The 16,574-nt window shown below is 39.1% G+C and overlaps 1 protein-coding gene across 1 annotated transcript in view; it reads left to right on the forward strand.

The window, feature by feature from the left end:
• Window positions 1-16,574, forward strand: part of SLC13A1 (solute carrier family 13 member 1) — an 82,348-nt gene that overhangs the window by 41,772 nt on the left and 24,002 nt on the right. The window contains exon 7 of the mRNA XM_006090505.3: window positions 13,993-14,144. Within this exon, the coding sequence (XP_006090567.1) occupies window positions 13,993-14,144 (152 nt within the window). The remainder of the gene's footprint in view (window positions 1-13,992; window positions 14,145-16,574) is intronic.

A 16,574-nucleotide genomic window follows, 5' to 3' on the forward strand; every position in this document is an offset into this window, starting at 1 on the left:
TTTGTAGTTTAACCCATCCACAGAGTTTTTATTTATTTATCTTAATATATCAGCTCTATTGAATTACTAAAGGCCCAGTGCACGAAATTCATGCATGGGCAGGGTCCCTGGTGGCTGCCAGTTGCCGGCCGGGGCCTTCCTTTGTTCCACGCCACCGCCTGGCCACATCATAGTGAGTGTCAAGCTCCCAGTCAGTAGAACTCCTGAGGGGACACTTTGCATATTAGGCTTTTTTATATATAGATATTCATATGCCATATAATTCACCCATTAAAGTATGCCAGTCTGTCATTTTTGGTATATTTACAGTTATGCAACCATCACCATGATTTTATTTTATTAATTGAATTTATTGGAGTGACATTGGCTCATAAAACCATATAGGTTTCAAGCGCACAACTCAATAAAACATCTGCACACTGCATTGATCTTTTCATACCCATTTTCCCCAACATTGCCTACCTCCAAGTACTCCTTGCCCCCCTTTCCCTCTGGCTATCACCACACTCTTGTCTATGGCTATGTGTTCCATATATGTTTTTTGTTTAATCCTTCACCTTCATTCATCCAGTCCCCCAATGCCCATCCTCTCTCACAGCTGTCAGTCTGTTCTACATATCCATGCCTCTATTTTTACTTTGTTCATCAGCTTATTTTGTTCATTAGATTCCACATATAAGTGAGATCATGTGGTATTTGTCTTTCTCTGACTGGCTTATTTCACTGAGCATAGTAATCTCCCCATCCATCCATACTATACAGTTTACGGATGGAATGTCTGTAAAATTTCTGAGGGTCTCTGAGGTCTGCCTCCACCTGTCTGCTACTCTGCCTTCCCCTGAGGTTGCCTGGTCTTCCTCCAGAGACTTCTGAAGAAAGACGCAGAGTGGACCCAGGCTGGCCACAACCCACAAACCCTGCCACAGGTGTGAGCTTGGTAGGGGAGGGCGGCTTGGGTCCAGAGGGTGAGACTAATGGGCCTCCTACTTGAGGGCTGTGTGGTCAGGCACTCAATGAGGGGAATGTGGACCCTACTCCAGAGCCAAGCCACTCAGTCTCTGCCAGAGTCTCCAACTCTAGTTCCCCCAGGAGGGGCATCCTGCAGGTTCAGGTTGGTAGCAGCAAGTCATCCCCTCTGCAGGAGCAAGGTCAGCCAGGTGAAGCCACTGGGGCTTGGGGGATGGGGGTGGGGAGGAGGTCAAGAGTCTCCCATTGGGTTGGTGCCAGCTGAGCCCTCAGGAGGGGACCAAGCACTTCATCCTGGTCCAAGACAATAGCCTCTGAAGGAGACAAACTCGGAATGTCCCAGTTCTGAGCAACCCTTCCTTCCCCGTCATTGGGACTTGGGGGGTGGGATCCAAAGAGTCTCCCATTGGGGATGTTGACAACAAGCCTGTAGGAGGGAGGTGGACACTTCTTCCCCTTCCCAGAATAGGTGGACTGAGCTTGCAGGAAAGATAGGAGTGCCAAACTGCTACCACCACCCCCCCGCAAACCCAGCCCTGGCCAGTCTGACTCTTGGATAAAAGCCTCCCTGGGAGATGGTGCGCCTAAGGTGCCAGCTCTGTGCTGTACTCTAATCCCTTTCATGGCTGAACTCAGCAGCGCAGGACACTGTGATCCAAGAGGTGGAGGTGGGAGGGGAGTGCTGGCTGTGTGCTGGAGGTGGGGAAGGATGGTCCCCTTTCCAAAGCCTCACAGTTCAGTCACTGTCTGAGTCTCCACCAAGAGCTTCTCCAGAAAAAGAGCACCCCCCCTAATCCCTGCTGAGTGCAGCCAGCAGATCCCTCTGCAGCACCCAAGTACAGCAGACGGGAGTCTCCAGTAGTTGAAAACTGGAAAGTGCACTCTCCAGGCTGATGTTAACAATAGGAGTGCTTGGCCCTGGGAAGACAGCATCTGGGTCTCTAGCAGACTCCCTTCTCTCCCAGGCAGACTGAATCCCCACGGATTTTCACCACCAGGTGCTATCCTCTTTGTGTCTCTGTTGCTTGGTGTTGGGGATCCCTGCATGGGTTTCAGACCTCATGCTCCTGGGGGAGGGAGTTTTGCAGCCCAGATAACCCTCCAGCTCCTCACCTGCCACATGGGCGTGGGGACCAACCTTTTCCATGTCTCTGCCCTTCTTACCAGTCTCTATGTGCCTCTTCTGCAAACCCTTGGTTATAATGTTTCAGTTCGGTTAGCCTTCGGGTGGTTATTCAGGTTGATTGTTCTCTAATTTAGCTGTAATCCCATTGGGTGCTGGGAGCAGCTGAGTGTAGCTTCCACCTAGTCTGCAGCCATCTTGGAATCTCCCCTCCACTGAGGTTTTAAATTCAGTTATTTAATTTTAATTCCTATAAATTCTATTTGTCTCTTTTAAAGATCTGTTTAGTAATTTTTATAATTTCTTTCTCCTTACTCATATTTTCCATCCCTTCTCTAGTTTTGTTAATCATAAATAAATTTATGTTCTGTGTCTAACTCTAGTGTTTGAAGTCCTATGGATCTCTCTCTCTCTTGCCTATTTTTGTTTCCTGTTTGTTCTCACTTTGGTTACTTTATTTTCTTGTGTGCTTTGTGCTTTTAAATATAGAAATGATAAATTTCCTTGAAATGTCTATGGGAGTTCCCCAAGTTCTGGGTTGGAGCTGCATGGAAAAGCCTTGAATTATATTACTGTTTTATCTTAATACACACACCAATTAAGAGTTTTCAGGGTACATTATGTTTTCTCTTAAGTCAACATGGGATTTCCTTGCTTTCTACTTTTACAAAGGATACCAGCTTTATGAGTGTTTTCTTATACAGCTCCCTGCACAGGATGGGCCATCCCCAGCTACGCCTGCAAAAGAATAAACTGAAACCCTCAGGTCAAACAGCTGCCTATACATTCACTTAAGATTTTACTTCCACTTTTTTGAGGTCAAGGCCGATTTCTTACTTTTATATCAGTTCAGTGATAAATTTTTAAATGCACTTTTAAATATTTTAAACAGGGACCCTGATTTGCCATGCAGCTGGATATAAAAATCTGCTATATTATTTATATATTATTTCAGTCATTTTTACCACTATAAAAAAAACAAGATGTTCCCCAATAGCACATATATTTTTACTTTTTGCTCTTCACTAAGAAATTACAAATGAAGCTTCTAAATATTTAACATTAAGAATAACATTATTTTATAAAATAAATTCTGGATTTAATTGACTTTCAACATCGTTGAAAAAGTAGAGTTTTTATGAAGATTCCTCATGTCTGGAGTGCTAAATTTTTAATATCTATCTATTCATCATACTATTATTTTATAACCTAATATTCCCAATTCACAATATGCAACATAATTCTTTATTAACTACAGGGATATAAAACATATTTCAAGGAGTTTTATTGATAACTTCAACTTTGTTACCAGCTTCTCTGAGTTGTTCAGGTTATCACCAATTACAGCTTCATCTGATCTTTATGAAGAGATTATACCAAGAGTAGAAGAATCTCCTCTTACATTTTCTGCTGTTCACTTACTATTTTCATTCTGAAGTTTCTTTACATAAATCACTTCCTATAGAAATACTTCAAAGCCAGATGCATATTATGGGAAGAGGAGATGATAACATAATCATACTAGAGGCTGGAAGGTAAAAAAAAAAAATGGGTGGGAGCCCTGGTCAGTGGTTAGAGTGTCATCAGCTGGTGCACTGAAGCATCACAAGTTCAATTCCCAGTCAAGGGCACCTACCTGGGTGAGATCCCTGACCCCAGTCGGTGGAGGCAACCGTTCAATGTTTCTCTCTCACATTGATGTTTCTCTTTCTCTCTCCCCCTCCTTCCTTCTCTTCCACTCTCTAAACAATCAGTGGAAAAAATACCCTCAGGTGAGGATTAACAAAACAAAACAAAAAAGAGAATGGGTGAGAAATGATTTAGTTATCCCACAAAAGTGGAGTCCTAAATCAGCAGTGAGGAATGACAATAAACAATCCAATTTACATAGAAGCAGCCCTCAAAGTTTTTAAATGTTGAAAAGTGGGGATAAGTAAAAAATTTCTAATGAAACAGTTCAACTCTACATAGATGCAACTGGTCCTCTCCCACCAAAGAGAAGTGTAATCTTAGATATAATGAAGCAGAGGGTAAGGAGGACCAGACACAGTTCAGGGTTGGGGGAAGGTTTCACAGTGAAAATAGGGGCCTTGAGTGACAGTTTATATGCTAAACTGTGAGACCCCTGACTTCCACCCCACCTGCTCAGTAGGCAGGAGACCAGAAGTTTCTTCCTTGGGGAATGCAATCAGCACAATCAGCACAAAAGAGAAAATGAAAACTTATAGCATTGGATTTTTCTAAAAAAAAAAAAAAAAAAAAAAAAAAAAGCCCAGTCTGATGCTACTGCACTGAAGCCCACGGTCAACATCAAATCCCGAAGCACACCTACAGAGCTTCCAATCAGCCTTTCATTGACTTCAGTAAGAGCAAACAACTAAATTAAAAAGACCTGGATATTTGAAGAAAGCTTCGGGTATAGAAAGAGAGAATCCCAAACAAACAAAAATGAAAGAGAAACTTACAGGAAACAGAGATTTCAAGAAGATGAAAACACAAGAAAAGAAACTACTATTAATCTATTCAAAAAGGTAAAGAAATTGTACTCATCAAATATAATGGACAGTCTATAAAACGGGAAGAAGACTTCCTGGCTGGATGGCTCAGTTGATTGGAGCATCATCCTGTACAACAAAAGGCCTTGGTTGGATTCCCTGTCAGGTTGAGGAGATAGAAGAGGGCTAGACAGTCAGGGTTGGGACCACAGGTGAGGTGGGAGGTGGGGAAGGGGAGTGTAGAGTTGCAGATGCAGGTTTCTGACTGTGTCTGTTCCAAGAAAAACAAAGTAACCTAGAATTGAACCCAGTTAGGCAGCAGTTGCTAAAGCAACCCCACTAGGCAGAACAGTGATGTCACCTCAGACTTGAAGTGGCAGTTCTCAATCTGGTTCATCTCCCCCTGGGAACTCGAGCTTTAAAATGTATGGATGTTGCTAAGGCAGAATTCTTTGAAATGACCAATCAAGAGCTAACAAAGCATCTATCGAACGCTAGACAAAGAAGCACACTCTCTTCTCTCTCTGGTGCACTGGGTTCCTGACTTTCCCTTGCAACCACATAGCCTGTGCCCCATAGGACTCCACACATGGACTAATGGACCTTAATTAGCTTGGATGCTGAACTATGCCCGGCTGCAACATGGGACAGAAGGTCTGGACACTGGCCTGCTTTTGGCTGTCCTGGAACCCCAGCTGCACCTTTTGTAGGACTGGCTTAAGGGGCATGAGACAAAGAAGCTTCACCGGTAACACACACTGGGCCCCCTCCCTTTGCTCCTTGCTGCAGGGAGTCCTTCTATCTCTCAATAAACTTTGCTTCCGTTTACCATCTTTGTCCGTGACTAATTCTTTGATTTGGGGAGACAACAAACTCATACCCGATCACAGCACTTTGCTTTCAAGGGCACATACCCATGTTGCAGATTCAATCCCAGGTCAGGGGGCAAACAGGAAAGAACAGATTGATGTTTCTCTCTCACATCAAAGTTTCTCTCTCTCTCCCTTCCTTACTCTCTCTAAAATCAATAATAATAATAATAATAATATCCCACATATCCTCAAGTAAAGATTAAAAAGTAAAATTTAAAAAGGAGAAGACAAAAATAAAATGTAAAATAAATATATAAAAGTAATATAATAAATATAAATGGTAAATTTAGTAGGAGAAAATAGAAAGGAACAAGAAAAGTAATAGGAATATCAGAAAAAAAATAAAACCAAGAAGATTGTATTAAACACTCAAGAAAAATTTCATAATAAAGAGTATGCTTTTCTTGACTACAGGAACCTCTGGGTGCTACCATAGGAGATAAAACAGACCCACATAGGAAAGGACATTGAGAGTTCAGAATACTGTGGGAGAAGAGACTCTAAAAGTTTCCAGAAAGGGGAAAAACATATTCCTTAAAAAGGGCAAAAAAGTAAATGGCTGAAGACTTCTCTATAGCAACACTGGAAACTCAGCGACAAGAGGGGAAAAAATGCTTCAAAATTCTGAGTAACATTTATTTCCAATCTAGAAATCAATATCCATGAAACTATCAGTGAAGTGAGAGGATAAACAAACATCTAGATAGCTCTTTGTAGGTCTAGAGGGAAAAAGTGATTAGATTTAGAGCAGGCAGAAGGCTCTGGAAGACATGTCTTCAAGGCAATGAAATTAGTAGACTACTTGATGTGGATTAGATATTCTATCATTTGAATGTTCTGAGAGACGATCACCTAAATCCAGATATTTAGTGATATGTACTTAGAAAACTAATCAATTAAGGATGTGGGGGGAGTGCAAAACAGGAAAAGTAATAGGTATCCTAGTACTATGCTGATAATAGATCTCTAGACAATATTCTGAACATTGAACTCTGCTCAAAGCAAAGTAACAATTTAGCCATAATGGGAGAATGATGGAGACATGAAAAGTATGAGCGTGTTCGGTGGAGGAGGATGTGAAAGGAAGCTCAATTCACGTCTAACATAGTGGAAATTTAGTTGTAATGCCTACAATTTCAAAATTAAGAGATCGTATTATATAAATATTATTAAGGTAAGTGCAAGTAAATATCCAAAAAGAGCTAGACTATTTTAAAGTTGCTGTCTTTGGCAAGCAAAAAATCATTAGCAGGAACTAATATTTGTGCAACTAGCCCTACGTAATTACTTAAATAAAATAGAAACCCTAATGTTTTCATACCACACTTACCCAAATGAATTATTTTATACAGCACTGTGGAGTCCAGGGGCAAAGTCCATGCTGATTCATGTATGTGTGTTTAGCACCTGAGGTTGGAAATGTGGAACATGCTCCAGAATCTGTAGTCACTGCCACCAGGTGGCCATAGTGAGTTAAAGCTGGACCTGAAGCACTTCTGTTCTGAAATGTCTTTTGAGCATCATCCCAGTAGCAGTGTCAGAGGATTCTGAATTTGGTCATGTCCAAGACAATTTTTTTAAGTCACTTAGGAGAATTTTTGGAACTCATATGAAGTCTTAGATGTGTTTGTGTGAAATACGAATGTATGACACAATTGGGATCGAATAAAAACACAACAGGTTACAATGGCTGGGGTGAAAGCAATGTGAAATGAATTCAATGTGAAGTTTTAGATGTAGGTTTAAAAACTCACCTATGTAAAAGTGTTTTGGGAGGCAGGATGATACAAGGGACACCATCAGGAGGGAACTCATGCATGGATTCTGGTTTCAATCTGCTATATGACCAGCTGTCAAAATTGAGACTCATTCTGAAAAATTAAGTCCATGTACCAAATAATCTCTAGACATCTCTCTGCTCCAATAGTCTACGATTCTTTTATACATTAAAAAACTTTTCTTACAATTGTGGGACATACAAAAAGTATCAAGGTAGCAGTTATCTTTATAATTCCATTGTTAAAATTTTAACATATTTTATTTCAGTCTTATTTCTAGTCACATATATGTATGTGGATATGTATTTTATACAGCACTTGTCATGCTAAGTGCCATTAAAACATATATATTGATTTTTAGAGAGAGAAGAAGGGGGAGAGAGAGAGATGTTTTTATTGATTTTGAGAGAGAGAGAGAGAGAGAGAGAGAGAGAGAGAGAGAGAGAGAGAAACAGTGATGTGAGAGAAACATTGATTGGCTGCCTCATCACACATATTGCAACTGGGGATTGAACCGGAAACCCAGTTATGTGCCCTGAATGGAAATCTAACCCACAACCTTTTTGTGGAAAGGGCGATGCTCCAACCAACTGAGCCACCTAACCAGGACTACTTTATTTTTACAAATTACATTGTTCTGTATATTTAATTTCATTATGAAACATACAAAGCAAGCACATACCCATTTACAATATATCCATGGAATATCCTTTGGTTACCAGCACAGGATACTATCTTTATATCTTTAGCCTCACTCCTCTAGATGTTTTGCTTCCCCTTTCTACTTTACTTTGGAATATTTTTTTCTCTTCCAAAATCCAATGAAAAAAACATCACACACACACACACACACACACACACACACACACACTTACATACACAATTCCTTCTCCACTTATAGAGAAATGTAGTCATTATTTTGTTGTGCTGATATCTGAAAACACGTGCCCCCAGTGTCAAGGTCTTACTTTCTATCCCAAAAGATTCATTTCAATTCCCTCTTAGCCTACGGTCAAACCCTTTGTCTCAAATTGAAACTACTGCCCAGTGGAGTCAAAGACTAATCCTCCCTCATTTTTTTTTGTAGTTTTTATACCTACAGTTGGCTCAATTAGTGACTTGTCTCTGGCTTTTTAAGAGCTGTTTTTCTGCCCATTGCCCTCTACTACTGTTCTTGTGCTCCTCAATCTTTACCTCTTATTACCGTATCATCTCTTCAACTGCTCAGCCCAACAATCACCTGCCCTAAGCAAAAATGACAATAGAGTTGACTGTGTGGGCCTCATGTTTACTGGGTGACAAAAGTGGTGCACCCCATTCCACCTCCCAAACACCTCCACTTACTTAACCATGTATTATGACATTAGTGTTACAATTTACTGCAGAATTTGAATTTACCTTGAGATCTTAATACTAGTTTCTAGATTGTGATATTTGCATATATGTCACCTTATGTGCATTAACTTATTTTTAAAAGATCTTTATATAAGAAAAAAGTGTGGAAAATCCATAAGATTTATTTTTAGTTTTGTATCTTCCATTTTAATCATTGTTTTATATATATATATGTCCATATTTGCCATTAAGCGATTACATAAAATTAATATATATATAGTATTTTTGAAAGCTTTGATGTGACAATGAGAAATTATATATACATCACATCTTTAAGTTTCTTTCTTATTATCAACTTAATAATATCCAAATTATACATCACTTTCTGATTTGTGTTTGAAGTCTTTCCTAGAGTAAAATAATATTTAAAACCTATTTTCACTTTGTTTCACTCATAAGAATTTATAAACTTATTTTTCTATTTTATTAATTTACCATTTAGCTTTGACATTTTCAATAGAAACTTTTATCATAGGGAATACAAATAATTTCCATCTAGGAAATATAAGCAAAGGAGACATTTCTAAATTAACTTCTTTGGGGTAAAGAGTAAAGACCCCTGGGGGCTAACCTTTAAATTAATTAGAAAGTGAAAGGCAAATTACAACTCAATGCACCTGACCTTGTCATGCTAAGTGCCATTTCCACATCCATTATGGCTTTTTGTGAGTAGGAACTTTTTCTGATCGTGATTTCTCAAAAAGATCTCTCAGTTGCAATGTTACATTCAGCTATGGGACAGGGTGATCCTTCTCTTTGTATGTCTTAAATACATCTAGATTTTTTTAGAAGGCTGCAGTGTATAGAATAGATCTGAAATTGGCCAGAGTTGATGCAAGGAGGCCCATATGGAGACTATTACAGTAACCCAAATTAGAGATGATGTCAACTTAGACCAACACAATAATGGGGATGGAAAAAACTGAACAGAGTCCAGAAATATTTAAGTAGATAAAACTGAGATGACGTGGTGCTATAAGGAAGAGAATGGTTTCAAGGAGGACAAGCAATCTAGAATAGTAGCTGAGCTCTACATGGTTTCACAATCTAAGTCTGACATTCCAAGCTCTGTGACCTTGGGCAAGCCAGCTCTCTGGGTATCATGTCTTCATGTGTTGAGTGGGATAATAATAGTGCTAACTTCAGTGTATTGTAAGAATAACATGAATTAAACTATTTATTTGATTTTAACTTAAAATAATATTTATTATATACTAAGCACACTATCAATGTTTGCAATTATGGTTATAGTGATGCTAGTTCTTCTGCTATTATCATACATAGCAAAAGAACTAGGTTTGAGGAAGGAAATAATGAGTTTGTTTTGAACATTTTTAGGGATTGGAGTTTTATTTAAGACATTCAAATGATGTTGAACAGACAATTGGATATTTAGGTCTAAAAGGAGAAGTCTGGGCTAAAGACAGGGTTTTAGTGGTCTGGAATATGTATATCCATTAAAACAATGAAAATATTTGAGATTTCCTAAGGAGAAATATTACTGTGAGAAGGGACAAGTACCCATGACAGAGTTTCAAGAAATTCCAGTTTTGAGGAAGGGTAAAGGAAAATAAACTGACAAGAGAGACAGAGGAACAGGCAGGGATGTAGAAGAAAAACCACAAGGCTGAGATATCATGGAAGCCCAAAGAAGAGTTTTCAGCAGAAAGGAGTGATTAAATCTTTTAGGTGATGCTGAGAGGTTTATGAGATTGAGACAGAAAAGTATCTATTGTGTTTTATAACATGGAGGCTATTGAAATACATTTTGGGTGGTTGAGGAGACAAAAACTAGATTGGAGTGGTTAAAGAAATGGAGTCATTGAAGTACACAATGCTTTTGAGTAGTCTGGCTGTGAAAATGGAGATGAGTTAAGGTAGTAGTCTAATTAAGAGGATTAAGATACTTTTTTTTCTTTTGTAAAGATGACTTGAAAATGATTAAATGTTGGTGAGAAAATTCCAGTAAAGCAATCTGTATATGGTTTTTTAGAAGGCCTGAGGGATTGGAGTCCAGAAATAAGAAGTTGGAGAGGAGACATTTACTCTATTCTGCATATAGAAAAGGAGGAGAAGGCAGTGTAGATGCAAGTTGGTTATTGCATTTGACAGTGAGACATCTTTCTCCTGGCTTCTATTTTTCCTGCAGAACAGGAGGCAAAGTTACCTGTGAAGAGTGAGGGGGCATTAAGAAGAAGGTAGAAAGAAAATAGGGAAGGTTTTTAATCTTCTTGTGAAGACAGGTAGAGAAATTGAGTCAGAGAAACACAGTGGGACAGAGAGGCAGCAGGACACTGCAGTGGAAGTTTGTGACTGTGAGTGTAGGGAACCCAGTCTCCTCTGTTATGTGCATCATTTCGCCAACAGTACTTGACTACTCGGGGGCAGACATGACTCAGAAAAAGTAAATGGTTGGGTTCATTCAAAGCTGAAATTTTACTACATAACTACCATTCAAAGAGAGACAAGAGAGTTTAGGATTTTGTTAGGAAAGTTATTGATAGTGGTGATGGTATATACTTATCCCCAAACTCATCGAATTGTATACATTAAATATGTACAGTGTTTTACATGTCAATCATACTTCAATTAAATTTCTTAAAAAGCCTAAAAATGTCATTTTATTGGTTTACCATGCAATCTAAACTGGATAGGAAAGGAAGCAGACAAATCTACTGGGAATAAGTAGTTGGTTCAATGACCTAGACATGCCAATAGAGTTGAAGGAGAGGAAGGATAGGCGTAATTCAACAGCAAAGTTGGAAGAAGAAGCTGTGGTAAAGGAGCAGACTTCTTTGTTAATAAAGTAGTAAAACGACACTCTTTTTATCCCCAATGAACTCTAATATCAAGCACATACTATAAGTATTCCCATATTGCACTTACAAAGGACTTGCAAATTAAATGACCAAAAATTAGTTTTAGACTCTTAAACTTAGTGCTGAAAATGAGAAAAGGCTGAGACAGAGTCTACCTTTGGAATATTTTCCCAAACAGCTCTAATCTCTAGGTTTGGATTAGAGAGGGAAAGAAAGAGCCTCCCACTTACCTCAAGGTGGTGAGATAGAGAAACCACCACTGGGAGAACTTGAGAATCTCTTCTCTAGACCTAGAAGAGATCAATGGACTAGTAATTGACATACGCTTAAAAAAATTGAAAGTGAAAGGCTATGGCTGAATTTTCTTACCTAATATAGTTTCAGCTTCACTATTATTGTCAACAGGGAAGAGGTGCCCATTTCCCATGGACCAAATATCAGGAACATATGGGAGAAGTGGTATTTGGGGTCACTTGAAAAGCAACTTTCCTCAAGAGAGCTTCTATACAGGGCAACTTGACCTCAGCATGAAGAGATGTGTGTGGACCATCACATGCAGAAACCACAAGAGTGCATTAGCAACTAAGTGGAAATGATGCATTAACTACAGAGGAGGAGCATGACTCTAATGTTATTATTTGAGTGATAGAAATTTCTTAAGAATCCATAAAAGTACTCATCAGATAAAGGAGTCATTTTGACCATCCATCAAGCCAAAAAAGTTCTAACATCATATCTTAATTATATCCATCAAATAAGACCTCTTCTAAACCTTACTACTCCTTACCTGATCCTGTCCATCCTCTGCCACTCCAAATATGAAGGATTTAAAAGCTGACACTAGCAAGTTGTGGAAGGAATTGGAGCTAGAAGAGAAAAATAAAGCCAAACCCACAAACTTCCTTCCAACTATGGGCTTTTAAGTAGGCCAGATACAGGGGAGAAGGTCTAATTTTAAAGTTTTACTATTAAATGGAGGACTGCTCATGCCAACTACTCAAATGAGGTTGCCTTTCTAAATCTTTCTTTAAAATATATTTTTATTGATTTCAGAGAGGAAGGGAGAGGGATAGAGAGCTAGAAACATTAATGATGAGAGAGAATCATTGATCTGCTGCCTTCCACATGCCCCTACTGGGGATTGAGTCTGCAACCCGGTGTTTGCCCTGACCAGGAATCAAACTGTGACCTCCTGGTTCATAGGTCAATGCTCAGCCACTGAGCCACACCAGCCTGGAATGAGAGTGCTTTTTTTTACTAAATGTGATTGAAAGACTTTATTAAACAAAGTGACTGGAAAATTTATAGATTCTGCCCCAGATTTCATCCCAGGGACAGCAAAAATCAGACCAACACAAGTGTATTTATATTGAGAATAGGTGAGAAAAGAAATGAAGTTTCTTTTGTCTTTCACCCTAGGAAGTCCTATTCTTAAACAAAACGCATTAGAAATAGAGATTTCCAAGATGGAGTCATTTGAGGATGTGCTGTTGTCCAAGGTGGAACTGTAGGAGAGAGTGACTGAGGTAGAGCAGAGTTGAAGGTCTCTGGAAATGAGATTTAAAAAAAAAATCTGGAAGGCCAGGATCTTTGAAGGGTTATTCATGAACATTTTATAGTTATCCAGCCATCAAGGTAGGGAAACACTGCAAAAAGAGGTTGAAGAACTTACTGCCATGTACTACCAGTTCAGAAGAAAAAATAGCAGAAAATTTGGGAGTGATGGTGAGAAGGGAAGAAAGAAGGAAAGGGTTGGTTTAGGAATAAGAAAGCATGAGCAAAGGAATAAAACTATATTTGTAAAATATTTCAGTGGTTTCGGGTTAAATATTTTTATTGTTACATTTCAACTGACAGAAAGATAAATGCTGTACTATCAGGCTGTCGTAACAAAATACCATCAACTGGTGGCTTAAACAACATGAATTTATGTCTCATCATTCTGAAAATAGATATCTAAGGGCAGGGTGCAGCAGGATCCTTGCCTGGTGAGGGCTTTCTTCACGGGTTTCAGATGGCCACCTCCTCTGTGTTCTCACATGGTGGAGAGAGATTAAGCTCTCTGTTATCTCTTCTTTTTTTATTTTTTTAAATATATTTTATTGATTCTTTACAGAGAGGAAGGGAGAGAGATAGAGAGCTAGAAACATCGATGAGAGAGAAACATCGACCAGCTGCCTCCTGCACATCTCCCACTGGGGATGTGCCCACAACCCAGGTACATGCCCTTGACCGGAATTGAACCTGGGACCCTTCAGTCCGCAGGCCGATGCTCTATCCACTGAGCCAAACCGGTTTCGGCTGTTATCTCTTCTTATAACAGCACTAATCCTATCATACCAGGACCCCACCATTATGATCTTATCTAACCCTGATTACCTCCCAAAGGTCGCATCTCCAAATAGCATCATAGTGTGGGGTAAGGCTTCAACATGAGAAATTTGGGGCGGGGGGGACACAAACATTCAGTCCATAACAAAGCTATTACTGCTCGTCATGGCTACCAGTAGAGCTGTTCTCATAGCACATTTTCTTGTTGGACAGAATGCAGTCACAGGAATCGAATATCCAACAAAGAAGAACCACATGATGTGTAAGCTTATGTGTTTGTGCATCACTTACTCTTCTACCATTGGTGGACTGACAACGATCACCGGTACCTCCACCAACTTGATTTTTGCCGAGCATTTCAATTCGTAAGTAATATTATTGGATTGGTGATTTAATCAATGGAAAGCACACAACTAACCTAATTTAGAGACTGTAGGGACAGAGGTGCTATATTGGGTTAACCCTTCTACTGAGAGTTAAATATGTAAGACATAGTAAATTAACAGGTGCCTACAGATTCCCCAAGGCAGCTCAGAAAAGATAACTCCTGACTGACCATTCTAATCAAATAGGGAAAATATTTTAAATTACAAACAATACTGCAAATGTTAGAGGAAACAATACAGGGTTACTTGCATGGGACTGTTTATAAAGTGTTTGGGAACTGACATGTGAAATTAAATGATGAATGCCAGATAGAGTTACAATACTAATTACTGGAGGTATGGCTTTGAATTTAAATAACTTTGAAGGATTAAGTAATTGCAAGAAATAACAGTAATAAAGTAATCTAGGAACAGATATATGACCCTAAATAAAAGTTTGGCATTGTATTATCATTCCATTGCAGAAAATGGGGAATCTGAGGATATGTCAGAACACTTGGGTTAAATATTCCACAATATTAAGTCACTTTGTGAATTTGAACAATAAAAAAGTACATTACTCTCCAAGACTTAATTTTTCATATCTAAACTAGGCAAAGTTCACATGATTACTGTGAGAATTAAATGAGGTAACTATGTAAAAATACTTGGCACTGTGTAAGAGCTATTGAAACAGTTGTTTGAAACTCCATGCTTTTATGTGAGAGGTCAGATTGATTCTACACCCAAGATATATTTTCAAGTACTAATAGGCCAAATTATAGCCTGAGTTCCAGAAAGGTGGGCTGCACTGTGATGCCCTGAAACAGGATTTAGGCCATTATTACAGAAAAATTAAGGTTCAGAGGCAGGAAAGCTACACTTTAAGAAGCAGATTCACAGACTGAAATTCTTAAAAGTATTTTCAAAATGTGGTACATGCATCGCTTTTCCAAGAAATCCAAGACTCAAAAAATATCACTCTGTACTGGGAAGAATGAGAACTTGCATACAAAGAAAACTGGTATAGCCGTTTAGGGACCATACAACACAGACCTCCATGTGTACTTATTGTTTCTATGAGGATACATTCATCATGTAGAGTATACTCAACAAGAGTATACATCACTATAGAGAACATTTTGATATTTGACATAGGGGACCAGGGAAGGGAGGAGAGATTGGTAAAGAAGTTGAAGGGATTAAGAAGTACAAATTGGCAGTTACAAAATAGTCATGGGGATGTAAAGTACAGTATAGAGAATATAGTCAATAGTATTGTAATAACTATGTATAGTGTCAGATGGGTACTAGATTTACCAGGGGGATCACTCCATAAGGTATATAAATTGCGAATCACTCACTGGGTCGTACACCCGAAACTAATACAACATGGTGTATCAACTTTTAAAAGTCAAGAGTAGAAACATTAGTCTTGGAAAAGAAGGACCTAGCCCCCAGAGTAATAATGCCAGGAAGAAGAGAAAACATGCAGACAGAAATTTCAAACCATGTAGACATCCCCCTCATTTCACACGAGGAAGCTGAGGCTCAGAGCATTTAAGTGATGAGCTAGTCAGGGAGGAACTGGGGGCTGGAGGCAGGTGGCCCCAGTCCCAGCCCTGCAGTCTCATTGCCTCTCATTGCCTCACCTACTGTATGTGGGTGGGGCATGTTGGCAAAATTCTAATTCAATAGACCCAGGGACATAGAACATGAACAGACTGTTGAACCTCTAAGGGAAGGCAGGGGAGGTTGGTTGGGAAGAGATCAACCAATAAACTTGTATGCATATATGCATAACCCGTGGATACAGACAAGGGGTTGGTGAGGGCCTGGTGGGGTGGGGGAGGACGGGAGAGGGCTAGAAGAGGTTAGTGGGGGAAAAGGAGGACCTATGTAATACTTACACAATAAAGATTAACAGAAAAACATTTCTAATTCAAAATGTTCTCTTTCTGATTCTTATTCATTGCTACACTGATATATCCTTCCAGTTATCACCCAATGTCTTCCCTTGCTAACACTATTGTTAATAAATACCACCCTATAATTAGCCATTTCTTCCTACTCTGGTTGTTGGAAGACCCACCAGTTCTGCCAAGTTCTTTCTCTACTTGCATGGATGCTATCTTATTGGAAACTCTGTTCAGTTCCTCCTCCATTGCCATTCCTATCTTCTCTTATCATAAATGATATTCACATTTCTGTAAACTTGTCTTCTTTATACACGCACAACCCCCACCCCTGATGATTACAAGTTTGTAAAATTTCATTCTTATCCTTCTTTTAGCCCACAAGGGGCACAGGTAAGTGATTAATAAACATTAGTTAAGATGAACTGTACCAAGGCATAAATAAAGTGCTGTCTGCTCCTGTGAATCATCTAAATAACTAAATATTTTTTGATATTTAAATAAAGTTATTAAG

Source organism: Myotis lucifugus, unplaced genomic scaffold, assembly GCF_000147115.1.
Source record: "Myotis lucifugus unplaced genomic scaffold, Myoluc2.0 scaffold_73, whole genome shotgun sequence".
NCBI lineage: Eukaryota > Metazoa > Chordata > Mammalia > Chiroptera > Vespertilionidae > Myotis > Myotis lucifugus.